The 18,556-nt window shown below is 52.2% G+C and overlaps 1 protein-coding gene across 2 annotated transcripts in view; it reads right to left on the bottom strand.

Annotated features, from left to right (window-relative positions):
* The window catches only part of Rasal1 (RAS protein activator like 1), a 32,337-nt gene extending 20,191 nt beyond the window's left edge, over positions 1-12,146 (bottom strand). For both annotated transcript variants that reach the window (XM_076922643.1, XM_076922644.1), the window contains exons 1-5: positions 11,806-12,146; positions 8,404-8,460; positions 6,231-6,344; positions 6,021-6,082; positions 953-1,082 (exon numbers count right to left, since the gene is read on the bottom strand). In XM_076922643.1, coding sequence (XP_076778758.1) covers positions 953-1,082; positions 6,021-6,082; positions 6,231-6,344; positions 8,404-8,460; positions 11,806-11,870 — 428 coding nt within the window. In that variant the 5' untranslated portion in view covers positions 11,871-12,146. The remainder of the gene's footprint in view (positions 1-952; positions 1,083-6,020; positions 6,083-6,230; positions 6,345-8,403; positions 8,461-11,805) is intronic.
* Positions 12,147-18,556: the final 6,410 nt, after the last annotated feature.

Here is an 18,556-nt window from a genome sequence, read left to right as displayed (position 1 = left end):
GTGTGTTTGTGTGTGTATCTGTCTGCTTGCCTGCCTGCCTGCCTGCCTGCCTGCTTGCCTGCCTGTCTGCCTGTCTGCCTGCCTGCCTGTCTGCCTGTCTGCCTGTCTGCCTGTCTGCCTGTCTGCCTGTGCATGCACATGTGTGGAGGTCAGAGGGGAACTTTCTAGACTTGGTTTTCTCCTTCCACTGTGTGTTGCTGGGATCAAACTCAGGTCATCAGGGCTTGAGTGGCAAGTGACTTACCTGCTGAACCATCTCTCCAGCCCTAACCTGTTAAACTGCAACTATTCCCTGCCCCCCACACTCATCTGTCCGCCCATTTCCAGTATCCGGCTGATTGTCATTGGTCCGTGACCACCTGGGTTAACACTTTGCTTTGCCAGGCATGGTGGCCCAGGCTTTTAATCTCAGCACTTGCAAAGCAGAGGCAGGAGAATCTCTGTGAGTTCAAGGCCAGCCTGTTCTACAGCGTGAGTGTCAGGGCAGCCTAGGCTACATCGAGAGACCCTGCCTCAATATAACAAAGATGGTGCTTTCTCCCCTCAAAGCTGACACTTGTGAATCTGTGGTTTAAGAACATGGTGGACAAGGGCAGGAGGGGATTGTAGCTGTGGACCGAGGAGGACAAGAGGGTCCCCACAGCCACCAGCACCCCTGCTCATTTTTGGTTTGGGGTTTTGTTTGTTGAAACAGGGTCTCTTATAGCCCAGGCTAGCCTAAAACCTCCTACATCACCAAGGATGACCTTTAATTCCTGATCCTCCTGCCTCCACCCCCTGAGTGCTAGGATTAGAGATGAGTACCACCGGGCAGTTTATGTGGTGCTGGGGATAGAACCCGGGGCCTGTGCATGCTAGGTGAGCACTCTGCCAACCGAGCCACACCCTCAGTCTCCTTGATTATTTTCAGAGGCCCCACACACACACACATCTCCCCCTGGGGCAAGCACACCTGGCCTGTCTCACGTGGCAGCGGAGGCATCGGCCCCGAGCATCCTCCAGTAGCTTCACGGCCAGGCAGACCTCACCCTGCACCTCAGCATCTGGATCCACTCGGCTCAGGTTGATCCAGCTGTCGATCCCTGGAGGAAACACAGTGTTTAGGAAGCACCTGACGTTCATTAGGTGTTGTGTCAGCTCAGAACTGTCACTGATTACGCCTATGCACGATGTGGGCTTCTCATGCATGACCTCGGATGCAGTCCGCAGTCAGCCCCGTGTCAGAGGAGGAAACTGAGGCATGGAGAATAGACCTCTGCCCTTGACCCCACAGCTAGAAAACAACAGAGATCAAGTCTAAATATGGGCAGTGTAGCTCTGGCGGGTGATTCTGAGCCTCAGGTCATCCTGGAACATGAATGACACACACATTCACACACAGACACACACTCACCCAGACAAAAACACACTCTGACATACACTCACACATAGACATACACACACACACTCATACAGAGACACACACACACATACATACTCACACAGAGAGAGACACACACAGACACACACAGACACATATACACACAGACACACACACAGACACAGACACTCATGCACACTCACACACCTACACATATACACACATACACACAGAGAGACACACAGACACACTCACACACAGACACACACACACAGACATTCATGCACACTCACACACATATACACACATTCACACAGATACACAGACACACTCACACACAGACACATACCCACACACTCACACACACAGATACTCATGCACATTCACACACATACACAGAGACACACAGACACAGAGACACACACACTCACACACACACACACACACACACCCCTCTCATCATACTTTGAAACATTTATTGTCTTCTGACTCCCACTGTAGCTAGGGATAGTCAGCTTCCAACCCAATCCCTCTTTGGCAAACATCTTTTCTTCCCCCATTTGTTTCTCTTTGGTTTTGTTTCCATACAGGGTCTTGTACGTAGCTCAGGCTAGCCCAGATCTCCTGCACCTCCCACTTCTGAGTGTAGAGATCACAGCCTCGGCCAACACACCTAGCTTGATGCTTTTAGCTCTTTTAGCTCTTTGAACATCTGGCTTCTTAAAGCACCTATAGCTGTGCCTAGCATGATCAACTGACAGACTCTAGCTTCACCTGGAAGAGAGGCCTCCAGGCACACCTGAGAGGGATTAGCTAGCTTGAGGTTAGCCCCTGAGGACACCAGTAGGGGATTCTCTCAATTAAGTAATTGTGGTTGGGAGGCCCATGACAACATGGGCGGGACCATTTCCTAGGCTGGAATCGTGGACCCTCCAAGATGAAGGAATCCTCTTTGCTCTTTGACTGTGGGTGGGACGTGACCAGCATCCTCTGCTCCTGCTGCCTTAACCTCCCTGCCACGATGAACTATTCTTTTGAACTGTGAATAAAAGAAATCCTCTCTCCCTTAAGCAGCTTCTGTAGCGTCATGGGGGAAAGAAACTCAGACCGTGACACCCTGAGGCCAGGGTCACACTGACACATTAAAGCAATGGTTCTCAACCTGGGGGGGTCGAACGACCCTTTCACCCCTTTCACGGCGGATGCATACCAGACATCCTGCATATTAGATATTTATATTATGATTCATAACAGTAGCAGAATTACAGTTACAAAGTAGCAATAACGTTATGGTTGGGGGTCACCGCCACATGACAAACTGTGTTAAAGGGTTGTGCCATTAGGAAGCTTGGGAAGCCCTGATCTACGGTCTTGCTGGCTTCAGACCCCTATACAGTTGCTGCAGCCTCTCCCTGTAGACCCTCACTGTGGGAGGGTTCCTGGGTCAGTATCTTCTTTTTTTTTTTTGGTTTTTTTGTTTGTTTGGTTGGTTGGTTTGTTTTGTTTTGGAGACAGGGTTTCTCTGTATAGCTCTCGCTATCCTGGAACTCACTCTGTAGACCAGGCTGGCCTCAAACTCAGAAATCTGCCTGCCTCTGCCTCCCAAGTGCTGGGATTAAAGGCGTGCGCCACCACTGCCCGGCTGGTCAGTATCTTCTCCCTTGACCCCAACTCCCTTCTCAGATGCTTTCAGCAGGGAAAGCCATGCTTCCTGGCTGGCTTGCTGCTTAACCCTTCCTGTTTAGCACCTGACTGAGGTAAATATGAGGTAGAAATAAGGGAGTTTTTTTCCCCCCTCATGATTGTCCTGTCTCAGGAAAGGGGAACATTTCTGAGGATTGTGTGCCCCCACCTTCCATGTTGCTGGATATGGAAGAGCCTCCTCATCTCTCCACCACCCCCAAGTCCAGGAATCTACCATTTTCTGTCACAGACACCTCACTGATCCTTTGTGTCTAGCCTTGTCCTGATGTGACCGAATCCCTACAAAGCCACCACCCCAGCTTCTGACACTAAGCCTCCACTCTCTTCACTGTCTTGAAAAAAAAACCAAAAAACAAAAAACCATCAACGGAGGCCAGGCGTGGTGACCCACATCTTCAATCCCAGGACTTGAGAGGCAGAGGCAGGCTTTCGACTTCAAAGTCAGCCTGGTCTGTGAAGTAAAGGTCTGGCTGTGGTACTTACTCTTCACTGCTGCGCTACCTCTCCAGCCCCTGTGGCTCCAGTATAATAATTAGCAAAGGTGCAGATGGAACAGCTTAGTGAAAGAGCCATTGGTTTGTTTCCAGCACTAAAAATGATGATGATGGTGATGATGGTGGTGGTGGTGGTGATGATGATGGTGATGATAGTGATGATGATGGTGATGGTGGTGGTGGTGGTGATGATGATGATGATGACGTATGAATGAGGTCTCACTATGTGGCTACCCTCCCGAATGCTATGACAGACATACACCCCAAACCCAAGTTGGGAAGCCACTCTTATTGGCCTATACCCTCCTTGCTGGTGTTCGAATGAGGTATCCCTCTGCCCCACCAAAATGAGGACAATGTCGTCCTGCCCAGCATCCACAGGAGCCCTTCCCTGGGGCATCTTTATTTCTTTTGGCTCTTGAAAACTCATGGGGTCTGAGATGTATTTTAAAAAACACATACGCTGGGCGGTGGTGGTGCACGCCTTTAATCCCAGCACTTGGGAGGCAGAGGCAGGCGGATTTCTGAGTTCGAGGCCAGCCTGGTCTACAGAGTGAGTTCCAGGACAGCCAAGGCTATACAGAGAAACCCTGTCTTGAAAAAAAAAAAAAAAACACATACAATGCCAGGTGGTGGTGGCTCACACCTTTAGTCCCAACATTCAGTAGGCAGAGGCAGGCAGATCTCTGAGTTCGAGACCAGCCTACTCTACAAAGAGAGTTCCAGGATAACCAGGGCTACACAGAGAAACTTTGTATTGAAAAACGAAAACAAAAAGCAACAACAACAACAACAAAAAGAACACATATAAGAATGTATGCTTGGCCGGGTGGTGGTGGCGCACGCCTTTAATCCCAGCACTTGGGAGGCAGAGGCAGGCGGATTTCTGAGTTCGAGGCCAGCCTGGTCTACAGAGTGAGTTCCAGGATAGCCAGGACTACACAGAGAAACCCTGTCTCGAAAAAACCATACCAAAAAAAAAAAAAAAAGAATGTATGCTTGGTGCAATGAATAAGCTTCAGTAACTTCCAGGAATTTCTCTGACTGATGGGGACCTGAATATGTGACATCGTTAGTAAGTACCGGCTGCTTACTGCAACTGCTGGGAACCCATTGCCAACACCCCAGATGCTTCACCAGGGAGCCATCCATGATGGGACACTGTGGCAGAATTCAGTGATTTCAGAACTCAGAAAAAGACCTAACAAGTACACTGTAGCTGCTAGGCACAGAGGCGAATGCCTGTCATCCCAATGTGGAGAGGCTGAGTCAGAACTGGATGCATTACCGCCAGCCTGGGGTACTCTCTCAAAAGTACATGGTAATAGGGCTGGAGAGACAGCTCACACCAGCTGCTCTTCCAGAAGCTCTGGGTTCTGTCCCCAACACCCATATTCACAGCCATCTGTAACTCCAGGGGCTCTATCGCCCTCTTCTGGCCTCTGCAAGCACTGCATGTATGGTGCTCACAGAAAAGCCAGCAAAACACTCACACATAAAATAAAAATAAACAAAATTTTAAAAATACATGATGAGGTAAGAAAGGCAACCAGGGAAAACCAAGTGTAATGGGGTACAGCCTGGGCTGAGAAAACCTATGCTAACACAGACACACACACACACACACACATGCATATCCACACTCATATACACACAGACACACACACACATAAACACAGAGTATAACAAGATACCATATGGGCTGAGACAAATCTATGCTCACACACACACACACACACACACACACACACACACAGTATGACATGGTGAGCTCAAATCGTAGACACAAACAACCTTGGTCCCAAGTCCTGGTTGTCACAAAACCTTTGTGACCCCATGAGACCTCGAAGAAGTCACTGAACCCTGTAGGCCATTGTCATGGGAAAACCATGAGTGACTAACGGTCCCTCCCTCAGAGGAGGGGGTCAACATGCTCTCACAGTGCATCAGGGTGGGGGTGCTGCTACTGTTTTTCCTTATGTATGTTTAAAAAAAAAAAAAAAAAAAAGCACTCCAGGGCTGGGGTTCGGCTTAGAGACAAAGCACTTGCTAGGCTCTGGGTTCATCCCCAACATGCCAATATAGTGTCTGGAAAAACATGAGGCTGGCCTCAGCCAGGAACGATGCTCTACACTGGAATACCAGCGTGACGGAAACTGAGGCAGGGGATCACAACTTGAAGGTTATCTAGGGCTACATAGAAAAAGACCAAAAACAACAAACAAATAGACCAAACCGAGGTTGCTGACTACATAGGATACGGAGCAGAGTCCCAGACTGAAAAAGGTGTCATGGTTCTGCTGTGTGAACCCCAGGTCTATGAAAATGAATTACATAAATGAACCGAATCACATATGAAAGGCATAAGGTTCCCCCACCAACCCTGCCCTACTCCCTCCAACCTTGCAAGGACCCTGTGGGTCAGGCCATTCTCCCTCTTCCGCGGGCCACGCCCTGCTCACCTCGAGGGTCGGCTGTGATCGCCTCTTTGCTCAAGGAGATTTTCCCAATGATGTCATCATGTCTGTGGGAAGACGGTAGGAGAAGGTCAGGCCAGGACCCTCACCATCCCCTGGAGCCGTGGGGACAGGTTGAGGGGTTAGAGGCAGCACGCCTCCTCTTGGCATCCAGGCTTGGGACCCGCATACCCCACCCACCCACCCACCACGCACCCAACAGTGTCCTCATCCAGCACGTAGAAGGCCAGGTGGTGGAAGTCCAGTGGAAGATGAACAGTGTACTCCTCCCCCCAAAAGGGGCTCAGGCTCCTCCAGATGGTTGCTGTCCTGCAAGAGGGGGGCTAGGCTAGGGCTTCATATGGTGGGCAACCTGGGGTGGGCAACCTGGGGATTCCCCACAAATACGGCTATGGATACACACAGGACAGACACAGTCACGCACACACTCTAGAGTCTACACATGCCTCCATCCCAGGAATGAGAGCAAGATGCACTCAGACCCATAAGCCTAGAGAAGCACACCCAGACCCAACCTGCACACACACCAGAGATGCAGACAAATGCAGCATAGCTGTAGGGACCCAAAATGTGCATGTATGCATGCATGCAGGCACATGCATGTGCGTGCGCATGCGCGCGCGCGCACACACACACACACACACACACACACACACACACACACATCCTCAACTAAAGAAGTTCACAAAGTCGACCGAAATACACACAGAGAGAGCCATGGATCCATACACACGACCAGAGAAACACACCCAGACATGCAGAGGAAGCCAGAGACATGGGGCATCACACTACACTCACACATACACAGATAAACACACACACACACACACATCCTCAGAAACATCCAGAAACTGTTTGTAAATATAGATACAGTGTCCCAGATAGACACAAGTCTGGAACAAGTCACCAATATCTAGTGGATCACTCATTTGTGCCCCCCCACATACACACCTGCTACCCAGACTGCAGACATCATCTGTGATTGGGGTGAGTTCAGTGATGCCTGGGTGGGGGGTGGGGCTGAGACCGGGAAAAGGAGAGAGCTTCTCACTCAAATCAGTCAGGCAAAAGAGAACTGGGCCAGGAAGACAAGTATCCCAGATGGCTGGAACAGCATGTGTAAAGGCCCTGAGGCAGGCATGTGTGAGCAGAGCCAGGTCACTGTGGAACCAACATTGGTCACAGACAGAACACAGGGCTTCATAGTGCCCAGAAAGTCAGGGGATGCTAAGATTAAGCCAAAGTCAGACAGGCACATATACATTTGTAAAACAACTAGGCCTAGCACCCTGACAGGTCTCCTATCATGGCTGCTTCTGGGAATAAACACTTTACTTTGCCCAGTGACACCCCAGCACAGCCCAAGTGTGCAAAGCTCGCTCTCTTCTATTGGTTTCTTGCAGCCCAGAGAAGGGAGAATGTCTGCCTGAAGGCATAAAGAAAGCCAGTCTGAGGCTTGGGGGTTAGTATCTTATAATAGGGCAAACACAGAGGGAGCCATGGGAGGGGTCAGCCTTCCCTGGGGGATCCCCACCCCCAGCTCCCAGCCCATCTGGACCAGAACTAGTGCCAGGAGTATCCTGAATCCTGCCGTCTCCATAGAAACGAAGGCTTCAGCCACCCGCCCACCCACCCCCTCAGGTCTGCGGGGGCTGAGAGCTGGCCCTTCACCTGCGGGGGCAGAAGCCCAGCTCAGATGGTGTCCCATCCAGACTGAGCGCCCACAGACATCAACACACCCTCCCTTGCATCCACACCTGCTCCTGTGGGCCCACGAAGGCACATGCACACATCCCCACTCTGGTACCCACAGGAGTACTGTGGGCCTGCACACCCACATGGCGCTCACATATGGTCAGAAGCTTTCACACCAGCTCCGTGCCACCCCAGATGGACAGGCTGGTATGCACACATGCACATGCACGCGTGCACGCGCGCGCGCGCACACACACACACACACACACACACACACACACACATACACACACAGATTCTCACTTGAACATTAGTTCAAATACAACACACTCAGGCACCCGGGTACCCGCAGCACCCAGAGACCCAGAGCCAGCCAAGCATGAAATGCCCGCCCCCCCACCCCCCAAGCCTCTGGGGAGGCACAGCCTGGTGGTGGCAGAGTCAGTCCCAGGGAGCTACAGTGACATCATGGGTCCCCAGACAGAGGATACTGGCCAGTTAGCATCGGCCCCAGTCGTGTACCCAAGAGGCCACGGTACAAGAAGTCCCTTGAAGCCTGAAGGACACACCCCCTCAGGAGGGGCTGCATTCTCTGTTCCCTGGGAAGCACTGGTTCTCCTTCCTGGGTCCCTCCCCCTCCCCATGCCCTGCTGCCTGCTGACTATGTACATACCTGGCCACCACCTCATCATCCACTTTCACCAGACAATAGGGGTCACTGCTCCCAGACCTGTGGGAGAAGGAGATCAAGAAGGTAGTGGGAGCCCCAGTCCCTACCTTAGGCCTGGTGAAGCTGAGGCCCAGAGAGGGGATGGGGGCCTACCCTGGGTCACACAGCAAGTCCTACAAAGAGGCAAAACCTTGAGAAACATCGACAGGTTATGTCACCATGGCTCAGGCCACTCGCCCACCGCCCACAGGCAGTACAAGCCTGGTCCTTCCAGTTCTGGGGCTGCTTTGTCACTGTGTGACTCCAGTCCACCTCAGAGAGGGCTGAAGGGGTTAAGAGGTGTGGAGGAGAGCGATCACAAGTTACCTTGAGCTCCCCACCACAGACAAGATCCTAATGTCAACTTCTGAGCCAAAGGCTCTGCTCCTTCACCCCTCCTCCCCCCATCCCCATCCTCAGCAGGAAGGACCTGCAGACACACACCAGGGTCCAGGACCTCAAACCCGAACCTACAGAGATGGCTGTAGGGCTGGAGTCTGTCTCCATGGCAGAATGAATACCTAGTATGTTCAAACCCTGGGTCCCATCCCCAGTAGGAAAAAACAAAACAAAACCAAATCCCAAAAGACATGTGCTATTTTCCTGGCAAAGCCAGCCCCACCTACCTCCCCTTTATAATAGAAGTCACCAGCAAACCCCAGGCTGTCTACTTGGGTCTCCATTACCTCACTCTCAAAGGCCGGCTCTCAGGACCACTGTCTAAACTGACCCTCCAAGCTATTTGGGAGGGACCATACCCATAGTCCCGGCTCCTGGGAGGCTAAATCATAAGGTTTATCTGAATCCAGGAGTTCAAGACCAGCTTGGACAACATAGTGAGAGCTAGTGAGAGCAAGCCTCAGATAGATAGATAGATAGATAGATAGATAGATAGATAGATAGATAGATAGATAGATAGATAGATACTGCCCCGCGGAACCTAAATCATCTTGCATGGAGTTATCTGTGTGATTTGTCGGTCTCTACCTTCCTACAATCCCTGAACTGTGACCCCCTCCTTGGGGTGCCAGCTGTATCTACTTCTCCATGAGTCGGGGGTGGTCCTGCAGGGAAGGTTCAGGGTGAATGGATGAGTAGAGAGCAATCCACTGGAGATGGGTGGGACCGATGGTACCCACAAGATTTCAGCCAAGGTCTCACCATGTCCCTTCCGCTCCTCTGGCTGCCTTCTCTTTGCTACCCACACACCCAACCACAGGGAACAAGGGGGTTGGCTGCAACTTGGGCCTTGGCTAGCTGGCTGGGTCTTTTCCTGACCCTCAGTTTCCCTCCAAAGCTTCTCTACCTCATTCTTCAGCCTCCCCAGAGCAGACATGGCCCAAACCGACTGAGATCAGCTGGCACGGAGGCTTGGAGATACAGCCTCTCCCAGGCAACCTAGACCCCAGGTCCCTCAAGGGAGCAAGGTTCAACACATCTGTTCCAGGGCCGTGACGCACACGGCCTTATCAGGCCCCTATCAGGTAGGGGCCAGGGCGGCAGGCAGAGCTGGCCTCTCCCAGGCCCTGACCTCTCCCAAACTCTTGGCCTCTCCCATGGCCCCTGCCTGAGTCAAGCATGGGAAATGTAACCCTCGATCTTTATTTGCCCACCCGGTGATCATACATTAAAGTCATTGGCGTTTATACCCTAGCTGTGTGATCTTATGACCGTAACTGCCTCTCTGGTTCTCAGTTTCTTCATGTGTAAAACAGACACCAGTTGGCCATAGAAAGTGTTAAATATGATACCTGCCCATCGTAATCCCTCATTAATGACTGACAGGGTTGGCCGTCCACTTCAACCTCGACGGTCAGGCTGAGTCTAAGCCCTCTGCTTTAGAAGAGGGAATTAGAAGACAACACAGCTAATGAATCACTCGCAGACAAGGGACCCCCAGCTTGCTCTGAGAGGATCCCTTTTAAAGAAGGGAGATGGCCATGAGAGAAACTGAGGCTGCATGCCCAGCAGACCACAAGTGATACCTCTTTAGCCTTGCTCTGGACCACAGTCCACCCCAGAGCTTACCTTGGTCAGAAAACTGGAGGCTGAGGGGTGAGCCAAGATGCAAAAAGAACCCAAACCCTTTCCAGAAGGAGCAGGGAGCCCTTGAGCCTGTGTCCCAGCCCAGTGGAGACATCTGCCACCAGCTTATAACTCTCTCCCAAGACTGGAGGACCAGCTGGAGTTCAGTGAAGCAAGAGCCCTGTTTCTAGACAGGTCCTTCCACCAGCTACCGACTGCCAAACCTCCCGTCCTGTCCCTTGGATTTTGTAATCTCTGAGGCTCAGGGACATCTTGAAGAAGGTATCTCAAAGCTTTTACTCCGGGTGTGTGTTTATTTGTTGTAGCTAATCAGAAAGATGGGGTGCCAAAACTACTCTAAACAGCTCCCCTCTTGGCACAACTTCAGTGTTTTCGGGGGGGTGTCAAGGAGGTTCCTCAAAATCAAAGACGGATGCAGAATCTGCAGCTCTGATAGTTGGGACTTTGCCCCCAAAGAAGGTCTCCAGGTCCCATGGCTGCTCACCTTTCCACAGCTGACCTCCTAGCCAGTGTCCTCCACCCCCAACCCCAGCTGGACACAGGATCAAACAGCCGCTCCTCCAGCTTTACACTACCCAGATGGGACACCAAAGGCCAGCAAGAGGCAGGTTCAAGGTCACTCAACACACCTCCTCCTAAGGATCCTGACACCTGTCTCGGGTGCTGACACCTCCAGAGCCCCTTCTGGCTTTGGACCAAGCAGGAGAGGGAACCTGTTCCCTCCACCCGCCCCCCCCCCAAGGCCCATTGTGCTGAGTCAGCACTTGCTGGTCAGAACCAGAGCCAAGGACAGGGGCAGAGGAGCCCAGCGCCCCCAGCCCCATCACACGTGGCACATGCCAGTGTCTCTTAGAGCAGTTGGGCATCTGAGACAGTCCACCCTAGGTTTGCAGGTATAAAACCGAGGTTTCAGGTTAGAGGGCCACCCGGTGAAGCTCTGCAAACCTAAACACCCCTGAGGCATGAAAAATCTTGGGGTCCATCTGGACCACAGTCCTCAGGGGCTCTACCCCTGGTCTCTGGATAGTCTCTTCTGTCTCTCGGAGAAGCCCCACCTCCAACACCTGCTGGAGCTAAGGAAGGGATGGCTCTAAGAGTACCCAGTCCAGAGATCCCTTAACCCGTCCTGCAAGACCCACTTGGGGACATCCTAGAACAAAGACACCCTCCTTCCGGGGGCGTGGGGGGAACAGGGTGCGGTACCTGCTAAGCCTGGGCACCCCCTCCCACAGAATAGGGAGGGCGGATCCCCAACAGTGGGTCCTAGTCAGGGCTCCCCACAACCCTTCTACGCACCCCAGTGGGCACCCAGGGACTCACACGTCCTTGGCGGGCAGCGCCCGTCCCTCCACCACGCGGATACTCAGCGAGCCGCTCTTGGCCATGGCGTACAGTCCCAAACTTTCCAGGCAAGCAGTCTGCCGAGGTTCCGAGGCTGGACCAGGAGGTGACCCTACATGTCATCAGCTGCGGGCCAAGCACGCTGTCCGCGGGTTCCCACGGGTCCGGGTCTGGGGTGCGAGTGGGCTGGATGCAGGGCTAGGAGGGAGAAGGGCTGGGTCCCGGAAGGGGACATGCGTCCAGAGCTACAGGTAGCTGTGCGCTGCGATCTGGGCAGGCTGAGCCTGGCGTCTGCAGCCCGGGAGGTCCCTCCCGATCCCGCCCCCCACAGCTGCCCCGCCCGCCCTGAGCCCCCACGCGAGCGCCCCCTGCTGGCACCCCAGACCACTACACTCAGTCTGGGACCCCCAGGCGCTATGGGTTAGGGGGTGGGGGTAGGGGAGGCGCAAGCAGTCAGGCAGGGCGGTAGGCTGTTACTGAGCTGCTATTGGGCCCTCCAAGAACCCGGGGTGTCTCCTGCCTGCTCTCAACCTAGCACCTCCACACCTCTCCCACCTCCGCCACCTGCCACCCCAACGCCAGCCTCGGGGTCCCGGGACAGTACTCTCTCTGGGCGGCAGGCGGCGCACGCTCCCTGGGGGGGGGGGGGTCTGATGCGAGTGGAGGGAGGGACCTCGAACATCCCCTTGCATCGTCTCTTCGGCTCCAATTAAACCCGGAGTGTGCCAGCGGAGGCTCCCACGTCACCGGCTGCCACTGCGGGGGAGGAAGCCGCGGCCGCAGGGGGAGGGGAGGCGCGGAGATAACACCGCCCGGGCGACACGATAAGAGCCATCTGCAATCCTCGAACACTTAACCGTGTGCCAGGCACGGCTTGAGCCTTTCATGGGGATTATCTCAGTTTCGAGCCCTCAGCAACTCTGTACACCATGTGTGCCCTCCATCTATGGATTTAAAAACAAAACAACAACAAAACGAAAAACCAAACAGATACACACACACACACACACACACACACACACACGCACACACACACAAGCTGGGGTTCTGAGAGGTGAGGGTCACTTGCCAGAACTCCTCCCTGGGTTTGAGTTCTGACTCTGCCATTTGGTAGAACTGGTAATGCGTGCTGGTCGTGGATGACTCAGTCACTTAACCTCTCTGTACCTTGGTTCAGTTTTCTCATCTGTTCAGTGAGCATGACACGTGTCTCATTCACAGGGGTTAGAAAGAATTAAATGAGATACTCCCACACGGGCCTCAGAGCAGTGGGGGACCCCTAATCAGCCACAGAGTAGTCGGGTTTTTTTGTTCTTCTTCTTCTTCTTCTTCTTCTTCTTCAAGGTGTGTCTTAAATGTCACATCTCCTGGCGAGGTTTTCAGGAGGCCCTTCCACCCCACGCAAAGCTCTTCTTCCTTTTTCCTCTGTTCCCAAGATGCTTTGTGCCTTTGCAAGTCTTAAATGGGATCATGTGAACAGAAGGCTCGTCCCAGGGTAGGCGCTGGCACAGCTACCTTCCTCTCCGAGTCTGTGGTTTAACTAACTGGAGAGTGTTCAGAAAGGCTGGCAAGGGCAACTTAGGGCCGGGCACCCACGGCAGTGCAGAATGAGGTCACCTGCCACTGCCCAGACTGGCAGGACTGGGAGCACCTGCCTAGTTCTGGGAGCACCTGTCCAGCCCCTGGAGCACCTGCCTAGCTCTAGGAGCACCTGCCTGGTCCCTGGAGCAGGAGTCACCTGGTGGTCTGAATCCCCCTCCCTCCCCCCCACTTTCCAGCCAGCACCCAGCCCAGATGGAAGTGAGCTGGTGCCCTGGAATTCTATCCCAGTGGGTTTCTGGGAAGGCCACAGCAGGCAAACCCAGGAGTGACCCAGGGTTGAGTCCAAAACTGTAGCAGCCTCACCCCCACTCCCACCCCGCCTACCACCATCTGCAGCAGTCACTCCACATTTCCCTAGGAAGGAAGAAGGGTGGCTCCCTTGCACGCACGCACACACACACACACTCCCCCACCATACACACACACCTGAGCAGACACCTCTGCCTGAATATTTTGCCCCTAGGGTTATAGAGATCTCAGACAGACAAGTCATCCAGGTCCTTGGGGACCCTGATGGAGTCCCCAGATTCTATGACATACTGGTCAAATGGTCACATAGCCATCATTACTCCACATTCCAAAGTTAACAGGAAGCAACACCTTCCAACTTTCCCAATTCTAGACCCACAGATCTATCAGGTCCAGCCAGGCCACCAAGAAGCCTGCTCTGTTACCTCCCTCCCACTTGATACCAGGTCCTCTGGCACAGGGGCCACAATCTCTAATTTGTCTACATGACCCTCCCTGACTACTTCCTGTTGTTCCTAAGAAACAGGCTAAAACAGGCAGGAGGCTGGAATTCTTCTCAGACAACCCTTATGCAGGACCCAAATGGGAAAAGACGGGCAGAGAGTGTATGACTTGCTGGGAGCTACCAGCCAAGACAGAAAGAAGAGGCCCTGGCAGCCATCAGTTTCACATGAGACCCAATCACGTCCCCTTAACATGGGTAGTATGGGGCCAGCTGTTCCAGCTGTTCCAAGTACACAGTAGGTGCTTATGAAGCCCCCGCACCCCCAAGCTTCTTAAGGGAAAAGACACAGTCCTTGCTAGCAGAGGCTAGCTCTCTGCACTGTGTAGCATCTATGGCTACAGACATCATGTAGACATTTAGGTGAAGCTGGGGTGTGACGGTGCACACCTGTAATGGCAGAACAGGAGGTTAGTCCAGAAGGAGCATGAAGTCTGGGCTAGCCTGAGCTACAAAGGCATCTGGGCTAGCCTGAGCTACAAAGGCAGACCCCCCCTTTCTTAAATAAATAAATAAATAAATAAATAAATAAATAAATAAAGGTCTGAGGGTTGCTGCTCAGTTGGTAGCATGCTTGTGTGTGCATAGCCCTGTGTTCCATCCCCAGCACCACAATGCCACACAGCTGTAAAAACCAACCCTTGGAAGACAGAGGCAGAAGGATTAGAAGCTCAACTTCATCTTTGGCTATTTGGTAAACTCAAGGCCAGCCTGGGCCACACCTCTAAATAAATAAAGCCTTAGGTGGGGAGAGTTCTAGCTGAAGGTCTAAGGAAGGGGTCTTCTTAGTAAATCCCAGCACTGGGCGCTCTCAGGCAGGTGAGTTAATCCCTCCATGTCTCTGTTTCTTCCTGTGTGAGTTGAAGCTGCTAACAGCATCCATTTCACTGAATGCAGGAGGACATGGCGGAAATGTCAGAGACTTCAGCACACCGGGTGTATACAGCAAGTGCCCACTAAGTGTCATGGCCATCATGAAGAATTCCAGCTCACTCTGGAGTCTGGAAAGCCCAGTGGCCTTAACACCAAGGCTGGGTCCTGAGGATGCGTCCAAGTAGAGGACCAGCCCCAGCCCCCAATTCCAGGGATGCAGGGCATGCCACATTCTAGCTAGCTGGAGGAAGTTCCCGTTCTAGACGGCAGATCTGGGGGAATCTGGATTTTGTTTTTTGTTCTTTTAATCCAAGCAGAGAGATCCCAAGATCAGAGTTCTGCCCGCCCTTGTAGGCTCATTGCCCAGACCTGGCTGAAACCAGCATCTCACCCTTGTGTGTGACACACTCCGCCAGGGCCCAGAGAAGCTACAGACTCTGAGCAGAACACCCCTATCCTAATGTCAATGAGTGAGTCTATCTCAAAAGGGGGGTGGGGACAATACAAGCAGACACCCAATGCGTGTACACATTTTCTATTTTTATTTAAAGAAAGACTATATAGGTTTGAGGCCAGCTTGGGTCACATCTTGAGAATCTGTTTGAAAAAGAAAAACAAAAATTCGAAAGTTAATTCATGTTTCCTTCAATTTTTTGTTGTTGTTTGATTTTCTTTCTTTCTTCCTTCCTTTCTTTCTCTCTTCCTTTCATGTATGTGAGTACACTATAGCTGTCTTCAGACACACCAGAAGAGGGCATCAGATCCCATTACAGATGGTTATGAGCCACCATGCGGTTGCTGGGAATTGAACTCAGGACCTCTGGAAGGGCAGTCAGTGCTCTTAACCACTGAGCCATCTCTCCAGCCCCTTTCTTTAGTTTTTTAAAAGACATTTCTGCCTTTCAGCTCTTGCCACTTGGCACCCAGAACCTGGGAAGCCCAGGCAGAGAGGTAGGAAGTCAGGGAGGACTGTGAAGTCCTTCTCCACGGCCCATCAGACACATCATGACCTTGGCTTCCTGGTGGCTTGTTTTGTGGTGATTTACCCACCAGTCTTATCACCTAAATGTCAGGGACAATGTCTGATTCACGCCACCCTTGGCACAGAGACTCAAAACACACTTGATAGGTAGGAGCCACCAGGAGCCAGAGCCCGGCGTTCCTGTGACCCTGTTCCATTGACTTTTATTTCTCTGTCCCCAAGGTGCCTAGGATGGTATCCTGACCTTCATCAACTTAGTCTTGCCTTATACACCTCCTTCTCCACACCCAGTGGCAGGCCTGTCCCTGCCAGGGGTCAGTCTCCCATTCTAGGGAGACAAACCACTTGAGGCCAGGGCTGTGGTAGGACTGACAGGGCTCGGGCACAGGTGAGGCAGGGATGAGAGTGAGGTCTTTGTCTCCAGACACAAAGCCCAGTTTGTGATGGCTGGGCTCAATTCTGGGCAAGATGCCACGGGGGACAGGCAGCCGCGGCGGAAAATGTGTGCAGGATTGGCATACCATCCCCTTCCCCAGGCCGCCTGCCCAGGAAACAGGTCAGTGATGGCCTCCCCCACCCACGCCTTGGAACGAAGAAGTAGGAAGGGAAGTCACTGGACCGTGAGGCCGAGGGAGGGGGCAGTGGATATTTCCAGAGCCTGTGGGTTTGTGGCTAAGGGCAAGGACAGCTGGGAAAGTGTCCCTGCTGTCACTCAGCACACAACTCAAACTAACATCCCGCTTCCCCCACCCTAGCCGGGGACAGAGCCGGGCAGAAGGGCCCAGTTCACGGCATGGCAGAGGAGTCCAAACCGGCGAGACACATCTTCCCAGGCAGCAACAGACGGGAGTTCTGAGGCCTGGGAAGGGAATGACTGTGTGCAGCACAGTCCTCCACAGCTGAAGACAAGCCAGTGCCTTAAGAACTGGGGCCTGACCTTCAGCCATGTGCAATTCCAGGCATGAGGTGGCTATCTGTATACAGGCAAACCAGAAGGCCTGGTGGGGTAGAGTGCACCTGGAACGCCTGCACTCAGGAGGCAGAGGCAGAAGGATTGCAGCTACTTTGAGGCCAGCCAGGTCCACAGAGCAAGACCCTATCTCTAAAAAAGGAAACAACAAACAAACAAACAAACAAACAAAAAACCCTAATTACAGATTCTCAAGAGAGTCCCTTCATCCTCTAGCTCCTCCTGAGTCAGCTATAAGACAGGTCTGGACCCTCCATGGCCTGATTTAGCCTTGACCCCTTCCTGTTTGAATCCCACACACCAAACCCAGGATCTTCCCTCTTTAGCTGCCACGGGACCTTTGCACATGCTGTGCTCTTTATCCAGACCACTCTTCTGCTAGGCTCAACTCTTGGGTCCTTCAAGTCTGTTTGCGTGTGACTTTTTCAAGTGCCTCCCCCTTCCAGGAACCCTCATAGCAGTGCGGTGACTTTTCCCTAGAATCCTTTGCTTTATCTGACCTCCTGTGGCACATGTCTGTGAGCCCCTGAGGACAGGTTTGGCTTGGCTCTGAGAGCTGATGTACCTTTGGCATCTGTAACAGCGTAGGACGCATAGTAGGTACTCAACAATAAACATTTGCAAAAGTGGGCTAGGGAGATGGCTCAGCCAGAAAAGGGCTTTCTGCATAAGCACAAGGATCTGAGTTCGGATCCTAGCTCACACATAAAAAGCTAGAAAAAGTGGCACATATTTGTAACTGCAGTGTTAAGGGTGGTAATGACCGGCGGATTCCTAAGTCTGGAAGACCTGTGTCAATCAGTAAGACAGAGAATGATCTAGAAAGATACCTAATGTCAACCTGTGACCTCCATGTGCACATGTGTGCTCATGTGTGCACACACACCCAGGAGGCATCACTACATATAGATCAAAATGATCTGTGTGTGAGTATAACATAGTTGCCTTCAGACACACCAGAAGAGGGCATCAGATCCCATTACAGATGGTTGTGAGCCACCATGTGGTTGCTGGGATTCAAAGTCAGGACCTCTGGAAGAGCAGTCGGTGCTCTTAACCGCTGAGCCATCTCTCCAGCCCAGACTGAAATAACTTAAACACTACCTGGGGGAGGTGTCTCAGTGGCTGCATGTTTGCTTCCACACACGCAAGGCTCTGGGTTGAAGATTCAGCACAGCGAAACAAATAAGGAAATAAAAGGAGGAAGAACAGCCAAATAGAATAAGAAATGGTGATATAGGCTGAGTGTCCCTCACCCAAAAGGCTCTGGACTTATTTCCCATGTTGACAGGCTTTTTTTTTTTTTTTTTTTTTTTTTTTTTTTTTTTTTTTTTTTTTGCTTACAGATTTGTTTGTCTCATAAACTTCACTTAATGAACATCTTCTGATCTGAAATTTTGCAATCTGACATGTACACGAGCGATTCGGCTTTCAAATTTCCCAATTAATGTTACTCAACTGTAATAGAAAGAATGCAGAGATCCTGAATAGTGGAGCTGGGGGGGGGGGAGGGGGCAAGCCAAAGCCAAGTCATTAGCCCTGGTGTGGCTGT

The sequence above is a fragment of the Arvicanthis niloticus genome, chromosome 24 (genome assembly GCF_011762505.2).
Source record: "Arvicanthis niloticus isolate mArvNil1 chromosome 24, mArvNil1.pat.X, whole genome shotgun sequence".
In the NCBI taxonomy this organism is placed as follows: Eukaryota; Metazoa; Chordata; class Mammalia; order Rodentia; family Muridae; genus Arvicanthis; species Arvicanthis niloticus.
This window is presented reverse-complemented; position numbering and strand designations above follow the sequence as displayed.